The 18874-nt window shown below is 48.3% G+C and overlaps 1 protein-coding gene across 2 annotated transcripts in view; it reads right to left on the bottom strand.

Moving 5' to 3' along the window:
* dph1 (diphthamide biosynthesis 1) overlaps positions 1-17611 on the bottom strand; it is a 466448-nt gene extending 448837 nt beyond the window's left edge. For both annotated transcript variants that reach the window (XM_068008460.1, XM_068008461.1), the window contains exons 1-2: positions 17423-17611; positions 11854-12000 (exon numbers count right to left, since the gene is read on the bottom strand). In XM_068008460.1, the coding sequence (XP_067864561.1) occupies positions 11854-12000; positions 17423-17570 (295 nt within the window). In that variant the 5' untranslated portion in view covers positions 17571-17611. The remainder of the gene's footprint in view (positions 1-11853; positions 12001-17422) is intronic.
* Positions 17612-18874: the final 1263 nt, after the last annotated feature.

Below are 18874 nucleotides of genomic sequence, written 5' to 3'. Positions count from 1 at the left end.
TAACAGTGTGCACCGATAACATACCAACCCTCATTTGCCTGTCAATCACCAACTTGTTTTACTATATAACTATAATTTCTTGCTCTTCCCACCTCCTATAACAACTTGCATTTATGCAGCACGTTTAACACTGAACGACTTCACACAGTCGTAAATAACAAATGGACGGCAAGCCAAGGGAGGAGGTATTAGGAGGGGTGACCAAAAATTGATCAAAGAGGGTTTTAAAGGAGAAGAAGGAAGAGGTGGAAAGGCAGAAGGGGTTGAGGAGGGAATTCCAAAGAGTGGGACCTGGATTACAAATGTTGGAAGGTTACTTGACAACTGAGAGCCAATCCTGTCCTCAGCGTCATCCACATTTACAACAAGCTGACTGGATAGAATCATAGAATCATAGAAGTTACAACATGGAAACAGGCCCTTCGGCCCAACATGTCCATGTCGCCCAGTTTATACCACTAAGCTAGTCCCAATTGCCTGCACTTGGCCCATATCCCTCTATACCCATCTTACCCATGTAACTGTCCAAATGCTTTTTAAAAGACAAAATTGTACCCGCCTCTACTACTGCCTCTGGCAGCTCGTTCCAGACACTCACCACCCTTTGAGTGAAAAAACTGCCCCTCTGGACCCTTTGTATCTCTCCCCTTAAATCTATGCCCCCTCGTTATAGACTCCCCTACCTTTGGGAAAAGATTTTGACTATCTACCTTATCTATGCCCCTCATTATTTTATAGACTTCTATAAGATCACCCCTAAACCTCCTACTCTCCAGGGAAAAAAGTCTCAGTCTATCCAACCTCTCCCTATATGTCAAACCATCAAGTCCCGGTAGCATCCTAGTAAATCTTTTCTGCACTCTTTCTAGTTTAATAATATCCTTTCTATAATAGGGTGACCAGAACTGTACTCAGTATTCCAAGTGTGGCCTTATTAATGTCTTGTACAACTTCAATAAGACATCCCAACTCCTGTATTCAATGTTCTGACCAATGAAACCAAGCATGCTGAATGCCTTCTTCACCACCCTATCCACCTGTGACTCCACTTTCAAGGAGCTATGAACCTGTACTCCTAGATCTCTTTGTTCTATAACTCTCCCCAACGCCCTACCATTAACGGAGTAGGTCCTGGCCCGATTCGATCTACCAAAATGCATCACCTCACATTTATCTAAATTAAACTCCATCTGCCATTCATCGGCCCACTGGCTCAATTTATCAAGATCCCGTTGCAATCCTAGATAACCTTCTTCACTGTCCACAATGCCACCAATCTTGGTGTCATCTGCAAACTTACTAACCATGCCTCCTAAATTCTCATCCAAATTATTAATATAAATAACAAATAACAGCGGACCCAGCACCGATCCCTGAGGCACACCACTGGTCACAGGCCTCCAGTTTGAAAAACAACCCTCTACAACCACCCTCTGTCTTCTGTCGTCAATCCAATTTTGTATCCAATTGGCTACCTCACCTTGGATCCCGTGAGATTTAACCTTATGTAACAACCTACCATGCGGTACCTTGTCAAAGGCTTTGCTAAAGTCCATGTAGACCACGTCTACTGCACAGCCCTCATCTATCTTCTTAGTTACCCCTTCAAAAAACTCAATCAAATTCGTGAGACATGATTTTCCTCTCACAAAACCATGCTGACTGTTCCTAATCAGTCCCTGCCTCTCCAAATGCCCGTAGATCCTGTCTCTCAGAATACCCTCTAACAACTTACCCACTACAGATGTCAGGCTCACCGGTCTGTAGTTCCCAGGCTTTTCCCTGCCGCCCTTCTTAAACAAAGGCACAACATTTGCTACCCTCCAATCTTCAGGCACCTCACCTGTAGTTGTCGATGATTCAAATATCTCTGCTAGGGGACCCGCAATTTCCTCCCTAACCTCCCATAACGTCCTGGGATATATTTCATCAGGTCCCGAAGATTTATCTACCTTGATGCGCGTTAAGACTTCCAGCACCTCCCTCTCTGTAATATGTACACTCCTCAAGACATCACTATTTATTTCCCCAAGTTCCCTAACATCCATGCCTTTCTCAACCGTAAATACCGATGCGAAATATTCATTTAGGATCTCACCCATCTCCTGTGGTTCTGCACATAGATGACCTTGTTGATCCTTAAGAGGCCCTACTCTCTCCCTAGTTACTCTTTTGCCCTTTATGTATTTGTAGAAGCTCTTTGGATTCGCCTTTGCCTTATCTGCCAAAGCAATCTCATGTCCCCTTTTTGCCCTCCTGATTTCTCTCTTAACTCTACTCCGGCAATCTCTATACTCTTCAAGGGATCCACTTGATCCCAGCTGCCTATGCATGTCATATGCCTCCTTCTTCTTTTTGACTAGGGCCGCAATCTCCCGAGTCATCCAAGGTTCCCTACTTCTACCAGCCTTGCCCTTCACTTTATAAGGAATGTGCTTACCCTGAACCCTGGTTAACACACTTTTGAAAGCCTCCCACTTACCAGACGTCCTTTTGCCTGCCAACAGACTCTCCCAATCAACTTCTGAAAGTTCCTGTCTAATACCATCAAAATTGGCCTTTCCCCAATTTAGAATTTTAACTTTTGGGCCAGACCTATCATTCTCCATAGCTATCTTAAAACTAATGGAATTATGATCATTGGTCCCAAAGTGATGCCTCACTAACACTTCTGTCACCTGCCCTTCCTTATTTCCCAAGAGGAGGTCAAGTTTTGCCCCCTCTCTAGTCGGGCCATCCACATACTGAATGAGAAATTCCTCCTGAATACACGCAACAAATTTCTCTCCATCCAAGCCCCTAATGCTATGGCTGTCCCAGTCAATGTTGGGAAAGTTAAAATCCCCTACTATTACCACCCTATTTTTCTTGCAGCTGTCTGTAATCTCCTTACATATTTGCTCCTCAATTTCCCATTGACTATTAGGGGGTCTGTAGTACAATCCTATCAAAGTGAGCTCTCCCTTCTTATTTTTCAGTTCTACCCATATAGACTCAGTGGGTGAACCCTCGGATATATCCCCTCTCACTACTGCCGTGATGTTCTCCCTAATCAAGAACGCAACTCCCCCTCCTCTCTTACCTCCTGCTCTATCTTTCCTATAGCATCTGCACCCTGGAACATTGAGCTGCCAATCCTGCCCCTCCCTTAGCCATGTTTCAGTAATAGCTGTAACATCCCAGTCCCATGTACCCATCCATGCCCTGAGTTCATCTGCCTTGCCCATCAGACTTCTTGCATTGAAATAAATGCAGTTTAATCTAGACTTCCCTTGGTCTTTGCCCTGCTTTCTCAGACCATCTGTCCGGTCATGTTTTGTACACTCTCCCTTACTGCCTTTTGTTTCTGTCACCACTTTACTTCCCACTGACTTCCTGCATCGGTTCCCATCCCCCTGCCACATTAGTTTAAACCCTCCCCAACAGCACTAGCAAATACCCCCCCTAGGACGTTGGTTCCAGTCCTGCCCAGATGCAGACCGTCCAATTTGTACTGGTCCCACTCCCCCAGAACCGGTTCCAATGTCCCAGGAATTTGAATCCCTCCCTCTTGCACCATCTCTCAAGCCACGTATTCATCCTAGCTATCCTGTCATTCCTACTCTGACTAGCCCGTGGCACTGGTAGCAATCCTGAGATTACTACCTTTGAGGTCCTACTTTTTAGTTTCACTCCTAACTCCCTAAATTCAGCTTGTAGGACCTCATCCCGTTTTTTACCTATATCGTTGGTACCTATATGCACCACGACAACTGGCTGTTCACCCTCCCCCTCCAGAATGTCCTGCAGCCGCTCCGAGACATCCCTGACCCTTGCACCAGGGAGGCAACATACCATCCTGGAGTCTCGGTTGCGTCCGCAGAAACGCCCGTCTATTCCCCTTACAATTGAGTCCCCTATCACTATAGCTCTGCCACTCTTTTTCCTGCCCTCCTGTGCAGCAGAGCCAGCCACGGTGCCATGAACCTGGCTGCTGTCACCTTCTCCTGGTGAGCCATCTCCCCCAACAGTATCCAAAGCGGTATACCTGTTTGAGAGGGGGATGGCCACAGGGGACCCCTGCACTACCTGCCTGCACCTCTTATAACGGTCAGACTTGGAATCTGGGCTAATCCCACAACCCCCCACCACCAACCCCACCCCCCCACCCCCACGGTGAGCCTAAAGTCACTCTTGCCAATTATGATGATTAAGTATCATGCTGTGACATTTTCCAAACATGGTTTGTTTTACAAGGAGAATTTATTTGGTCAATAAATAAAGAAAACTTGAAATTAAGAACCACTGCAATTCGGTCTGTATTTTACAAACGGTAGAGAAGGGTTTAGGGAGGGGATTCCAGAGCGCGGGCGCTCGGTGCCTGAAGGCGCGGCCGCCAATGGTGGGGCAAAGGGAGGGTGGGGGGGAATGCATAAGAGGCCAGAGTTGGTGGAACGCAGATTTCTGTGGGGGTATGTAGGGCTGAAGGAGGTTACAGAGATAGGGAAGGGTGAGGCCATGAAGGGATTTAAACACGAGGATGACAATTTGAAATTAGAGATGTTGGGGTACAGGAACCAGTTGTGTGCCAGGTAACTGTGTGCATTCCTTGGACTTCAGAGTGCCCTACCAACAACAACTTGCATTTATATTGTGCCTTTAATATAGTAAAACGTCCCAAGGCGCTTCACAGGAACATTATTAGACAAAATTTGACACCAAGCCACATAAGGAGTTATTAGGACACGTGACCAAAAGCTTGGTCAAAGAGGTAGGTTTTAAAGAGAGTCTTAAAGGAGAGACCATCTACCAGGGGTGAATGAGGGAGAGTAAAGGCTTTATTGTGGTCTCAAACCCCACTATGAACTTGAGTACATAATCTTCAGCACAGTACCGTAACAGTGCTGCACTGTCAGAGGTTGCTGTCTTTCAGATGAGATTTTAAACCGAGGCCCATCCCCCACCCTATCTGCTTGCTCAAGTGGATGCAAAAGCACCTATGACACTATATGAATAGAAGCTGGGCAGTGCTCCCTCAACCAACTCTACCAAATGATCTGGTCATTCGTTTGTTCATGGGATCTTGTTGTGCGCAGATGGATTGCTGTGTTTAGCTATGCAACAGCAGTGACTGCACTTCAAAAGCAATCAATTGGCTTGTGAAACACTCTGGGGTGTCCTAAGGACTTGTTAATGCGCGACAGAAATGCAAGCCCGTTCTTCCCTCATTAAAAAGAAATTGTTTGACTGCTGTTTTAAGTAGGGCATTAACCCGTTCGACAATAAACCGGTTAAAACGTTGAGAATATGGCCACACAACGTGACACCAAGGTGGATGTGATCCTTCAATGGTGCGTGGCACAGCGTACAGAGTATGGACACTCCCAACCTTACTCCTGAATCCAAATGAATAGGATCGCCAAACACAACCGGTCACATTTACATAAAAGATCCTGCCAACATTTGTATTGGCAAAATCTCCTGGGCTTACAAGTGCGCAGTGTTCAACTTCCAAAGGCATTTTTTAATAGCACCTTCCCCCCCGCCCAAAAAATATACAGTTAGGTTCAAGGAGCCCGGTGATATTCAGCGAAATGCACATTATTCTTGAAGCAATATTTGTTCAGTCAGTATCAGCATCAGGGGTCACACTGTGGTCACACATCCCTTGTGTAAATAGATCGAAACCATGGTATTAACTCCATTACTGGCATAAACTTATATATAAGGCTTGAACAAAATGTCCCTAGGGTAGAGCAATCCTATATTCAGGCTTTACACTGTTACTTCCCATCTCTGTGCAATCAGTGAAACTTCACATCCACACGCCTGGACTGGAATTTAATTCTTTTTTCATAGGCGGCAATTGTGAGCCAACGGTCACAGCTGTGACTCGCAAGTGTTATATCCTGGCAGCGAGGAACTCGGAATAGTGTGCTGCATTCGGGGGGGGGGGGGGGGGGGCACGTACAGAAAGCTGCAATGGAACATGGAAGCACAGACACACTGCGAATATAATACCCTGCAATAGAATAGTGCGTATAATACTCAACAGTTCTACATGGGAGCACAGACAAATGGTGTGCATAGAACGCTGCAGTATAACATGGAGGTATGCAGTGAGCATACAATACCCTACGATATAACATGGGAGTACAGATAGAGAGTATAACACGGGAGTACAAGTACAGAGAGTGTATAAGACGGGAGTACAGGTACAGAGAGTATGTAACATGGGAGTACAGGTAGAGAGAGTATGTAACATGGGAGTACAGGTACAGAGAGTGTATAACACGGGAGTACAGGTACAGAGCGTGTATAACACGGGAGTACAGGTACAGAGCGTGTATAACACGGGAGTACAGGTACAGAGAGTATGTAACATGGGAGTACAGGTACAGAGAGTGCATAACATGGGAGTACAGGTACAGAGAGTGCATAACATGGGAGTACAGGTACAGAGAGTGCATAACATGGGAGTACAGGTAGAGAGAGTGTATAACACGGGAGTACAGGTAGAGAGAGTATGTAACATGGGAGTACAGGTAGAGAGAGTGTATAACACGGGAGTACAGGTACAGAGAGTGTATAACATAGGAGTACAGGTACGGAGAGTGTATAACATGGGAGCACAGGTACAGAAGAGTATATAACATGGGAGTTAAGTAGAGAGTATATAACATGGGAGTACAGGTACAGAGAGTGTACAACATGGGAGTACAGATAGAGAGTGTATAACATGGGAGTACAGGTACAGAGTGTATAACATGGGAGTACAGGTACAGGGAGTATATAAAATGGGAGCACAGATACAGAGAGTGGTGCAGGCAGCACAGGGTATGTATGTAACACACTGCAATGCAACATGCTCACTGGCCTAGGTGCGTTGCTTTTTTGCCTTCACAAAGACCTGATCAGACTTAGCTGATCTCAACTACGGCAGCAGTGGGGATGCAAGAATAGCCTCCGTGCCCACAGGGAACGCGAGGAGAAGGGTGACCAGCCATGGTTTACATTCACTATTGCTGTCCTGTAATGGGCCCACTGACATTCATGGTCTAGGCTCAAACGTGAAGAATGAGGACTTGGGGGCAAGGTGCCGGAGAATGGCCAGCGACCATGAAACCAAACTTCAGCAGGAGTCAGCACCTTCAGGCATAGAGGAGCGATATCGGCGTGGAAAGGAAAGCCTCGATGGGAGGTAGAGGTATGTGAAGTACGAGATTGAGTGGCGGCTGAGGTCCCAAAACTCAGCAAGTCTGATCCTGTTTTTTTTGATGGAGGCCAGTGACTTACTTGTTGGCCATCCACTGACATACATTTACAGCCAATAATTTCACACATTTATCCCGTACGCAGACATTTCCCTTTAAGAGCAGTCGGACAGGCAGCCACACAGCTTTTTTTTTTATTCGTTCATGGGATGTGGGCATCGCTGGCGATGCCAGCATTTATTGCCCATCCCTAATTGCCATTGAGAAGGTGGTGGAACATGCAGGTGGTGTTGTTCCCATGTGCCTGCTGCTCTTGTCCTTCTAGGTGGTAGAGGTCGCGGGTTTGGGAGGTGCTGTCGAAGAAGCCTTGACAAGTTGCTGCAGTGCATCCTGTGGATGGTACACACTGCAGCCACTGTGCACCGGTGGTGAAGGGAGTGAATGTTTAGGGTGGTAGATGGGATGCCAATCAAGCGGGCTGCTTTGTCCTGGATGGTGTCGAGCTTCTTGAGTGTTGTTGGAGCTGCACTCATCCAGGCAAGTGGAAAGTATTCCATCACACTCCTGACTTGTGCCTTGTAGATGGTGGAAAGGCTTTGGGGAGTCAGGAGGCAAGTCACTTGCCACAGAATACCCAGCCTCTGACCTGCTCTTGTAGCCACAGTATTTATATGGCTGGTCCAGTTAAGTTTCTGGTTAATGGTGACCCCCAGGATGTTCATGGTGGGGGATTCGGCGATGGTAATGCCGTTGAATGTCAAGAGGAGGTGGTTAGACTCTATCTTGTTGGAGATGGTCATTGCCTGGCACTTGTCTGGCACGAATGTTACTTGCCACTTATCAGCCCAAGCCTGGATGTTGTCCAGGTCTTGCTGCATGAGGGCTCGGACTGCTTCATTATTTGAGGGGTTGCGAATGGAACCGAACACATTGACTTCAATTTTACTAGGGCTCCTTGGTGCCACACTCGGTCAAATGCTGTCTTGATGTCAAGGGCAGTCACTCTGACCTCACCTCTGGAATTCAGTTCTTTTGTCCATGTTTGGACAAAGGCTGTAATGAGGTCTGGAGCCGAATGGTCCTGGCGGAACCCAAACTGAGCATCGGTGAGCAGGTTATTGGTGAGTAAGTGCCGCTCGATAGCACTGTCGACGACACCTTCCATCACTTCCAGCTCTCTCCCTCGCTCCCCCAAGCTCTTATTTTAAATGCGAGAAAGCTAGGGAGGCTACTGATGCACATCCCACCCTCTTGCCCCAGGCAGCCTGTGGTACTGACATTGTCTCATTAAAAATAAAGCTCCCCCTGATAGCCGAGTCGGGAAATGCACCACTCAACATGGTAATGAGCCACTCATGCAATTAAAAGTCCTATATTTAACTCGGATCTATACCGGGTTACCTGATCTCAGTCACGGCAGCTGTAACAGTACTATGTAGGTGGCAGCTGTGGCTCAGTGGGTAGCACTCTCAAGTTGTGGGTTCCAGTCCCACTCCAGAAACTTCAGCACATAATCCAGGCTGGTCACCTGCCCTAATATCTCCTTATGTGGCTCGGTGTCAAATTTTGTTTGATAATCGCTCCTGTGAAGCGCCTTGGGACGTTTTACTACATTAAAGGCGCTATATAAATGCAAGTTATTGTTATCAGCTCCCAATCTTTGAGGTTTTACCATCCACCTCATATAGCGGGCAAACCGCATTAGCACCAACTATAGGCGGTGAGGGCTGTAATTGGCATTGGTGTCTCTGGGCATGGAAGGATAGTAAAAAAAAAAAATCAGCCAGGGTTCCTTCTCCCGGTGACCCCTGATGGAAAGCTGACATTACGGTGAGGAGGGGATGAGGCTCCTCAAGACCGAACAGCCTGCTGACATTTACTGTCGAGGCTCGCACCTGAAGCGACTGGGCGAGACAGCGGAGGGAGCCCAGCACCTGGAGCACTGCATCGCAGCACGAATCACCACCTTGAAAAGGGGGAGTAAAGTAACATCAACTGTAAGAGACCCTAGTGAATCGAGTTTGGGGGGGGGCCCGCTCATTCCAGTTCTGACCAGGCATAAACCACAGCATGAAACTTGCACCAATTCACCCAAGGGAGGCTGGTGTAAGAAACGGAATCGTTCGACTGGTGCAGTTGTCGGGGTTCGGGGAGTGGGTTATCACTGTTGAAGCTTTACTCTATCTGCCCACGCTAAACCTGACCTGGGAATGTTCCAGGCTTGACAAAGAGTAGAGAACTGTTCTGTTCCCCAGCGTGGGCAACCTCTCACATCGACAAACAAATAATTGAACATTTTTTTTTTCTTTAAAAGTAAAGCAATTTTAAAACAAAATAAAAATCAGAAGGTGCTGGCGAACACTCAGCAGGTCAGGCAGCATCTGCGGAGAGAGAAACCAGAGTTAACGTTTCAGGTCGACGACCTTTCATCAGTGCTGCCTGACCTGCTGAGTATTTCCAGCATTTTCTGGTTTTTATTTCAGATTTCCAGCATCTGTGGTATTTCGCTTTAATTTAAATGGAATAACTTGCCCCCGCTGTGACAGGTCAAACCCACTGAGACACAATGTTTTACCCCATTCTAATGCTCCAATCACCCACAATATCAACAGAGTAAAACAAAGGGTTAAAAAAACAGAACACAATTTGTTCACTCAGGAAAAAAATCCAGTTAAACCAAGAGGAAGAATAAAGAGACTAATGGAATGCCAAAACATTGTGATTATTGATCTTTTGTAAAAAAAAATGTGATTATCTCCCTTTACCCACCCCTCCCACCCCACCGATCTAATCAAATAGAAAAAAAACACACTACAATATCCCTGGAGATTGGTGCTGTGCAGAAAGCACTTCAGCAAATATAACCCACCTGTGAACTTCAGGCAAACCCATTAAATTCCTCAGGCAGTTGACACACTGGATAAGATGCACATGGCATTCCGATCGTACAGTGTGTATTAGGAAGAACCAAATGGGACACACCGTGCCCAAGCACCAAAATCCCTCCCCGTTCCCCCCCTCCCACAAACCAGAAATATAATAGTTTGCTTCCACACTGAAGTGTTAGCCGTGGTTCAGCGGGCAGCACTCTCGTCTCTGAGTCCGAAGGTCGTGGGGTCGAGTCCTTGCTCCAGAGACTTGGGCACCAGGCTGACGCTCCGAGTGCAGCTGGAGTATCGTGTTTGAATCTCCAGCTTTAGGAAGGACGTCAAGGCCTTAGAGGGGGTGCAGAAGAGATTTACTAGAATGGTGTCAGGGACGAGGGACGTCGGTGACGTGGAGAGACTGCAGAAGCTGGGGTTGTTCTCCTTAGAACAGAGAAGGTTAAGGGGAGATTTGATAGAGGTGCTCAAGATCATGAACGGTTTTTACAGAGGCAGAAGGGTCGGTAACCAGAGGACACAGATTTAAGGTGATTAGCAAAAGAGCCAGAGGCGACATTTTTTTTTATAAAGCAAGTTGTTATGATCTGGAATGCACTACCTGAAAGGGAGGTGGAAGCAGATTCAATAGTAATTTTAAAAAGGGAATTGGATAAATACTTGAGGAGAAAAATTTACAGGGCTATGGGGAAAGATCAGGGGAATGGGACTAATTGGATAGCTCTTTCAAAGACCCAGCACAGGCACAATGGGCCGAATGGCCGCCTCCTATGCCATAGCTACTATGATGCTATGGGTACTGAGGGAGTGCTGTCGGAGGTGACATCTTTCGGATGAGACGTTAAACCGAGGCCCCGTCTGCCCTCTCAGGTGGGCATAAAAGATCCCATGACACTATTTTGAAGAAGAGCAGGGGAGTTCTTCCCAGTGTCCTGGCCAATATTTATCCCTCAACCAACATCACTAAAACAGATTATCTGGTCATTATCTCATTGACGTTTGTGGAACTTTGCTGTGCATAAATTGTCTGCTGCGTTTCCCTACATTACAACAGTGACTACACTTCAAATGTACTTCATTGGCTGTAAAGCGCTTTGGGACATCCTGAGGTCGTGAAAGGCGCTGTATAAATGCAAGTCTTTCTTTCTTTCCCAACACCAACAAGCCCCGGCTCGATAAGAACAAAAAGTAAACAAAGAGCCACCACAGTTCCACGTCTGCTATAAGCTTGCCATTCAAAAGCATGTGTCAGAGACAATTGACTGGACAGCTCACGTTCCCATTCTTCCATTGAGTAGCACAGGATGGAGAGCGTCAACAGCACCCCCCACCACAACCCCGCAGCACCCCTGGCCCTGTAGTTTTCTTTTTTGCCGATTTTTTCCCCTCGGGGGGTGTTGATGCCTCACTGGGTTCCAGTTCGAGAGGAGCCAAGCACCTTTCGGTGCCTCGCCCAAGCGCCAGTTGTTCAGGCATGAGCCTCGCCAAAGAGCAGATCATTAGACAGCGGGAGCCCAATCCAGTCTCCATCCAACATCCACCCTTCCACCAGGAGTCAACTGACTGAGATCAGAAGGGGGAATCCTGGTTAGTTTTACCCTCCTCTAACCCAGGGCAGGGGCCAAGTGTAGGGCCCCTATCTCCACTCTGGATGAGATCATGCAACTTGAGCACAGACTGGGATTCAAACTTGTGCCCGTGTACTTTTATCACAGTTAGCAGATTTACATAGGACCACACATCTCTTCACACTTCCGTTTGGAAAAAAACACCAATACCTCTCTTAGCTTGTGCTTGTTTAATTCTCCAGACAGTCTTGTATATCTCAAAGTTGTAGTTACTGGGCAGAGCCCGCACAGCCTCCTGCAGCTCTTTGTCATTTAGGATTTCTTCGGGAATCTGATTAGCCACCCGCCGATGGGGACCTAATCCAAAAGAGGGAGAGAATAAAAAGAGAGATAGTTACTGTTGTGTTTATCAACCTTTCCTCATCATCTGCCTTGAATCAGCTCCAAATATTTAGTGAACAGCTTTGTTATATGTTAATGAAAGCTCAATCCTGCACAGTCAGTACGTTTAACCCTTGCCCTGCTGCATAAACATTCATACAACAAATGCACAGACTGATGCTGTCAGGATTTAGTACGTATACTTATTTTTCTTTTGTCCTTTGCGCTCATTCACGTTTTCCGCTGCCCCTGACTGGGAGAGCAAGCAAACAATTTGCTCCGAGACCTCCGACATCTGAACATTTTTATATGGCCTATTAAAACTGTTCCCAGGAGGAACACTCCGTGGGCAACTCTTTCCCTCTTTTACCAGTTCAGTCAGATGCCGAGCTCTGGGTTCATAGGAACTGCCAGACGAGAAAAGACCGCGGTCCGTCTAGTTCGTCTTCCACCATCCTGGTAGTCGCACGATACAATGATAATGGAGTTGTTGATTAATCATAGCAATCGATCTCTATCAATTAGTCTACAACAGACCCAGACATGAGGCGAGGAAAACCCCCAGTGGTGGACAGCTTTGGGAGCCATAGGTCCAAAGTCACCTGTTCCTCCCGAGCATGCTACACTCACCACATGTCATGTCTCAAATTACTCATATTCTATATCCCAAAATGTTATTTTCTGAAAGAAATCTAATTTGCATTTGAATAAATCAACACTAACTGCTTCCACCATCTCCCTAGAGAGCCTGTTCCATAGATTGACCACTCACTCACTGAAATATTGTTTCCACAGATTAGTTTCGACATGGGGGCCCGATTGCTACAGATTGCAAAACATGGAGCGATCACCCCCCCACCCCCGTGTTTATTTTAGAACAGGGGTACGCCCACAGCAGACTCATAAACCCACGTTTCCTTTGATCCATGATGCCATCAGTTCAGATAGATAGGCTCTTTTATACGATGGATACCTGCTGACAAGAGGGAGTTTAAGCTATCTACCACCAGCCACGGTCCTGCAATGTAACACACACCTTGTAACAAGGAGAACGACTGCGGGTTAACTCTTCTGCCTCTGTGAGGGGAGCACCTCACCTCTTCACTAGTTCCTTCAATGGACCAATTAATCATATTGCAACCTTGAGCAGGTAATGTGTTTAAGAACGAACTTGTGTTTACATAATGCCTTTCACGAACTCAGGGTGTTCCAAAACACTTTACAGCCAATCAAGTACTTCTGAAGTGCAGTCACCGCTGTAATGTGGGGAAACGCGGTTGCATTGTAGTTAAAACCCCAAATTTCAAAACTCACCAAAGACTCAGTGGGTAACTGTACCATAATTGTTTGGCACTGGGTCATTCAGACCAGAAGCTCCCAGGCTCAGTGCCTGCACTGTACTGACATCAGCCAGGCTCCAGTTACAACTGGCCTCAGTGGTCCAAGCTGGAGAAAAACAACAGCCAGAGAGAGTATTGGGGGAAGGTCTAGATGGAGGAAAATCCCAATTTTTCCCCCCATTCATTTCTCTGAAACCCTGTTCTGCTAAGTACAGAACCTATTTGTACCATCAGTCCCATAAAGTCACATTAGGTTTTCAAACGGAGATCCATGAGGTCATCCAACTTCTGTATTTGTTGACTCACTAACAGGTTAATTCTGCATGCTAATTAAAAACCTTTTCTAGCACTGCTTTCCTCTGGGTGCCTGACGTGCTCTTTTGAAAGTTAGAGCGGGGGCTCCAGAACTGGCACCATATTTACTAGGGGAACCTGACAAAACAGCTTGAAATCCACTGCATTAGACTCCCCTACATAAGTCCCTGACCACCTGGTCGAGGTGCTTCAGTGCAGGAAACGGTGCACATTGGCCACAGTATAAATGCCATGATGTGGAGATGCCGGTGATGGACTGGGGTGGACAAATGTAAGGAATCTTACAACACCAGGTTATAGTCCAACAGTTTCATTTGAAAATCACAAGCTTTCGGAGGCTTTCTCCTTCGTCAGGTGAGTGACAAAGGAGAAAGCCGTCGAAAGCTTGTGATTTTCAAATAAAACTGTTGGACTATAACCTGGTGTTGTAAGATTCCTTACAACAGTATAAATGCAGCCACCAATGCCAGCACCTTGTATCAATCATGAAAATGACACCTTCACCAACACACCATGCCCAGTGAGTTCCGCTCCACGTGGGCAAACTATGTGCAGTTGTGTCGGACAGACTCGCATTTATAGGGCACCATACCATTTCCCTCAGGAATCTCCTCCAGTGCTTCACCTAGGCGTCAGCAATGGCTCAGTGGGTAGCATGCTCGCCTCTGAGTCAGAAGGCTGTGGGTTCAAGTCCCACTTCACAGGCTTAAGCACAAACTCTAGGCTGACACTTCAGTGCAATACTGAGGGAGTGCTGCACAGTTGGAGGTGACGTCTTTTGGATGAGACCTTAAACCGAAGCCCCCCCGTCTAACTTCTCATGTGGATGCAAAAGATCCCACGGCACTATTTCAAAGTAAGCAGGCGAGTTCTCCCGGTGTCCTGGCCAACACTTATCCCTCAACCAATATCACTAAAACAGATGATCCAATCATTTATTTCATTGCTGTTTGTGGGATCTTGCTGTGCGCATATTGGCTGCTGTGTTTCCTACATTACAACAATGACTACACTTCAAAAGTACTTTGCTGGTCGTAAAGCGCTTTGGGGCATCCTGAGAGCACGAAAGGCGCTATATAAATGCATATCTTTCTTTTTTCTTTCTTTCACAGATAACTAGCACTTGAAAGCACTGTTACTGTTTTGTAGGTAAATGTGGTAGTTAATTTGTCCACAGCAAGGTCCCAGAAGCAGAATCTGGATGAATGAGCAGTTAATCTGGTTTTTGGTGGTGTTGTTTGAGTTTGTTGGGTGGGAGGGGAAAGGGGTGGGGGGGGAGGAGTGATGTCCAGGACACCGGGAGAACTTGCTGCTCTTCTCTGACCAGTGGCCGTGGGGTCTTCAACATCCCACCGCACCACTGAAAACAGGCAGACGGGGCTGTGGTTCAAAGTCTGACTCAGAGGTGACAGTGCTACCAGCTGAGCCAAGCCCAGCTCCTACTTCATGGCAGCGTGAACACAGCTTCCTATTCGCACTCCTGTGAAAACAGATTGCCGCATCCCCTTGGTGCAGTGATAAAGTGCGATTAGACACATAGGCCCGGGTTTACTGATCATAACACTATTTGCACAATGGGAAACCTCGAGCCTTGCTCCTGATAATTCAGTCCTTTTATTGCCCTAGAAAAATAAATTTGAATTATCCAATCATTTGAATTAAGCAATGCAAGTAGAACAGCAAAGTGCTAAAAAAAATTTGAATTATCAGATAACTTGAATTAAGAGCAACTACTCCTAAGAGTGTGCAGCCTCAGTGCTCAGTGATTTCATTTCCTTTTCAGTGTACAGTTTTTGCACCTCATGCACACAACAGACTTTCAACCATCCGATTTTTATCCCTTCCTCACTGTGCACATTCACTGATGCAAATCCTGTCATTGTTTATCCCAACACATCAATTTAACACCTTAGCTGTCAAAGAGACACTAAGATGTGCAGAACCTCCAATCCAAAGTATTATAAATAAAACAGTGTTCTTTTAAAATCATTTGTTTTTCCCAGAGTTTTCTTTTTTTTCTCCAAAAGTTAAAGAAACTGCAGTTTAAAAAGAAATCAGCCGAGGAGCTCTCCCGGTGGCCCAGTGTGTAAATGGACTGCCAATATGGTACTGAGCCAGAAAGAGGGCTCGGATTTTAAAATGGTATGGGGAAGGGGCAGGGAAATGAGACTAAGTGGACAGCTCTTGCAGACAGCCAGCACAGGTGAGGTGGGCCAAATTCTATGGGTGTCCTCTCCTCACGTGTCACCACAGCAGACACAATGAAAATTATTTAAATTATTTCTTTCTTAATCGTTTCTTAACTGCCAGCAGGGGTACAAGAAAACTCCCCCAAAGGACTTCACAGCCACAGAATTGTTTTTGAACTCTTGTCATATATCATGAAGACAAACAAGGCTGCAAATTTCCACACAGCAAGATCCCACAAACAGAAAATTAGATAAATGCCCCCCCTTTTTCCCCCCCCACTCATTGAGCAAGGAAATTGAGAGACTTCCACTGCTCTTCTTCAAATAATGCCATGGGATCTTGCACCCACCTGAACAGGCAGACAGGGACTTGGTTTAATATCTCATCTCTGGCATTGTAGCACTCCCTCAGTACTGAAGATGATGTGCTCAAGTCCCAGAGTAGAATTCCAACCAACAACCTTCTGATTCAGAGGTCAGTGTGCCAACAACTAAGCCAAACTGACAGTTACTGCAAAATTTAGTGGGGGGTAATCATACAGAAGACTTGGGAAAGTAGATCAGATAAAGCAGAGTGTTTTGGGTTATGGTTTGCAATGTGACCTGTTGTTTATTTGTCAGTGTTCCCAACTGAGTCAGTCAGTTAATTCAAAGTAATCCCGTCAAGTGCTTTGGGACATTTCTAAGAGTTGTAATAAAGCACCAGGTAAAGGCAAGTTCTTTTTTTTTAAACGTGAAACTGTCTCATGAAGTGCTGCACTGTCGGAGGTGCCCTCTTTCAGATGAGATGTCAAACCAATGCCCCTCTAAGGTGGGCGTAAAATATCCCATGGTACTATTTTGAAGAGCAGGAGAGTTCTCCCCAGTGTCCAGGCCAACACTTATCCCTCAACTAACATCACTAAAAAAAAATTATCTGGTCATTTATTTCATTGCTGCTTGTGGGACCTTGCTGTGCACAAATTGGCTGCTGTGTTTCCTACATTACAACAGTGATTATACTTGAAAAGTACTTCATTGGCTGTGAAGGGTTTTGGGACGTCCTGATAAGCGCTGTAGAAATGCAAGTTCTTTCTTACTCTTAAGTGACCAGAGCTCCAGGTTTTTAAATGACCCCAAATATGTGTTACTGAAACCTGCAGCTCAGACTTCCTCCCACTCGCTGGGAGTATCCAGCCGGGGTTGTAACAATTTACAGGTAACAAAGTAAACAGGGGGCCCGGCCCTCACTGACTGACTGAGGGGGCAACAGGTAACAAAGTATCCAGCGCCCGGCCCTCGCTGACTGACTGAGGGGGCAACAGGTAACAAAGTATCCAGGGGGCCCGGCCCTCGCTGACTGACTGAGGGGGCAACAGGTAACAAAGTATCCAGGGGGCCCGGCCCTCACTGACTGACTGAGGGGGCAACAGGTAACAAAGTATCCAGGGGGCCGGCCCTCACTGACTGACTGAGGGGGCAACAGGTAACAAAGTATCCAGGGGGCCCGGCCCTCGCTGACTGGGGGGAGCTCGAAGCTGCCCGGTCTCCCCGAGCTCCTCCACCCACACGCACCTGCGGCTCGGGCTTTGCTTCTGTTCTTGGTGCCGATGCTACTCGGAACCGTTAGCTCCAGGCCCGCAGTTGCGACCGAGGCACCGCCGGGACCCGCAGCTGCTGCTGCCCGGACCGGCTCCGCACTCCCGTCCGCTCCGTCCGCCATCCGCACAAAACAAAACCCACGTGGGCCGCAAAAAGACAACGGCAATCGCACGGCAGCGAGTCGATGCAGGCCGAGGCAATCGCACAAGGAGCCAGTCGATGTGCAGGGCTGAGTGCTGGGGGAGGGGCGAGGGGCAGACACAGGGGGGAGGGGCAGACACAGGGGGGAGGGGCAGACACAGGGGGAGGGGCACACAGGGGGAGAGGGAGGGGCACACAGGGGGAGAGGGAGGGGCAGGCACGGGGAGGGGAGGGGGGGCAGGCACGGGGAGGGGAGGGGAGGGGGGGCAGGCACGGGGAGGGGAGGGGAGGGGGGGCAGGCACGGGGAGGGGAGGGGGGGCAGACACTGAAAGGGAAGCGGGAGGGGGGGCAGACACTGAAAGGGAAGCGGGAGGGGGGGCAGACACTGAAAGGGAAGCGGGAGGGGGGGCAGACACTGAAAGGGAAGCGGGAGGGGGGGCAGACACTGAAAGGGAAGCGGGAGGGGGGGCAGACACTGAAAGGGAAGCGGGAGGGGGGGCAGACACTGAAAGGGAAGCGGGAGGGGGGGCAGACACTGAAAGGGAAGCGGGAGGGGGGGCAGACACTGAAAGGGAAGCGGGAGGGGGGGCAGACACTGAAAGGGAAGCGGGAGGGGGGGCAGACACTGAAAGGGAAGCGGGAGGGGGGGCAGACACTGAAAGGGAAGCGGGAGGGGGGGCAGACACTGAAAGGGAAGCGGGAGGGGGGCAGACACTGAAAGGGAAGCGGGAGGGGGGCAGACACTGAAAGGGAAGCGGGAGGGGGGCAGACACTGAAAGGGAAGCGGGAGGGGGGGCAGACACTGAAGGGGGAGGGAGTGGAGGGGAAGTGGGGAAGACACTGAAAGGGGAGGGGGAGAAGACACTGAAGGGGGAGGGGGCAGACACGAAAAGGGGAGAGGGGGAAGACACAGAAAGGGGAGGGGGGAAAACACTGAAAGGGGAGGGGGGAAAACACTGAAAGGGGAGGGGGGACAGACACGGGAGGGGAGGGGGGACAGACACGGGAGGGGAGGGGGGGCAGACACGGGAGGGGAGGGGGGGCAGACACGGGAGGGGAGGGGAGGGGAGGGGGGGCAGACACGGGAGGGGAGGGGGGGCAGACACGGGAGGGGAGGGGGGGCAGACACGGGAGGGGAGGGGGGGCAGACACGGGAGGGGAGGGGGGGCAGACACGGGAGGGGAGGGGGGGCAGACACGGGTGGGGAGGGGGGGCAGACACGGGTGGGGAGGGGGGGCAGAAACGGGTGGGGAGGGGGGGCAGAAACGGGTGGGGAGGGGGGG

This window comes from Heptranchias perlo, chromosome 28 (genome assembly GCF_035084215.1).
Source record: "Heptranchias perlo isolate sHepPer1 chromosome 28, sHepPer1.hap1, whole genome shotgun sequence".
Lineage (NCBI taxonomy): Eukaryota > Metazoa > Chordata > Chondrichthyes > Hexanchiformes > Hexanchidae > Heptranchias > Heptranchias perlo.
Note: the sequence above shows the minus strand (reverse complement) of the source record. Positions and strands in the feature narration are given on the sequence as shown.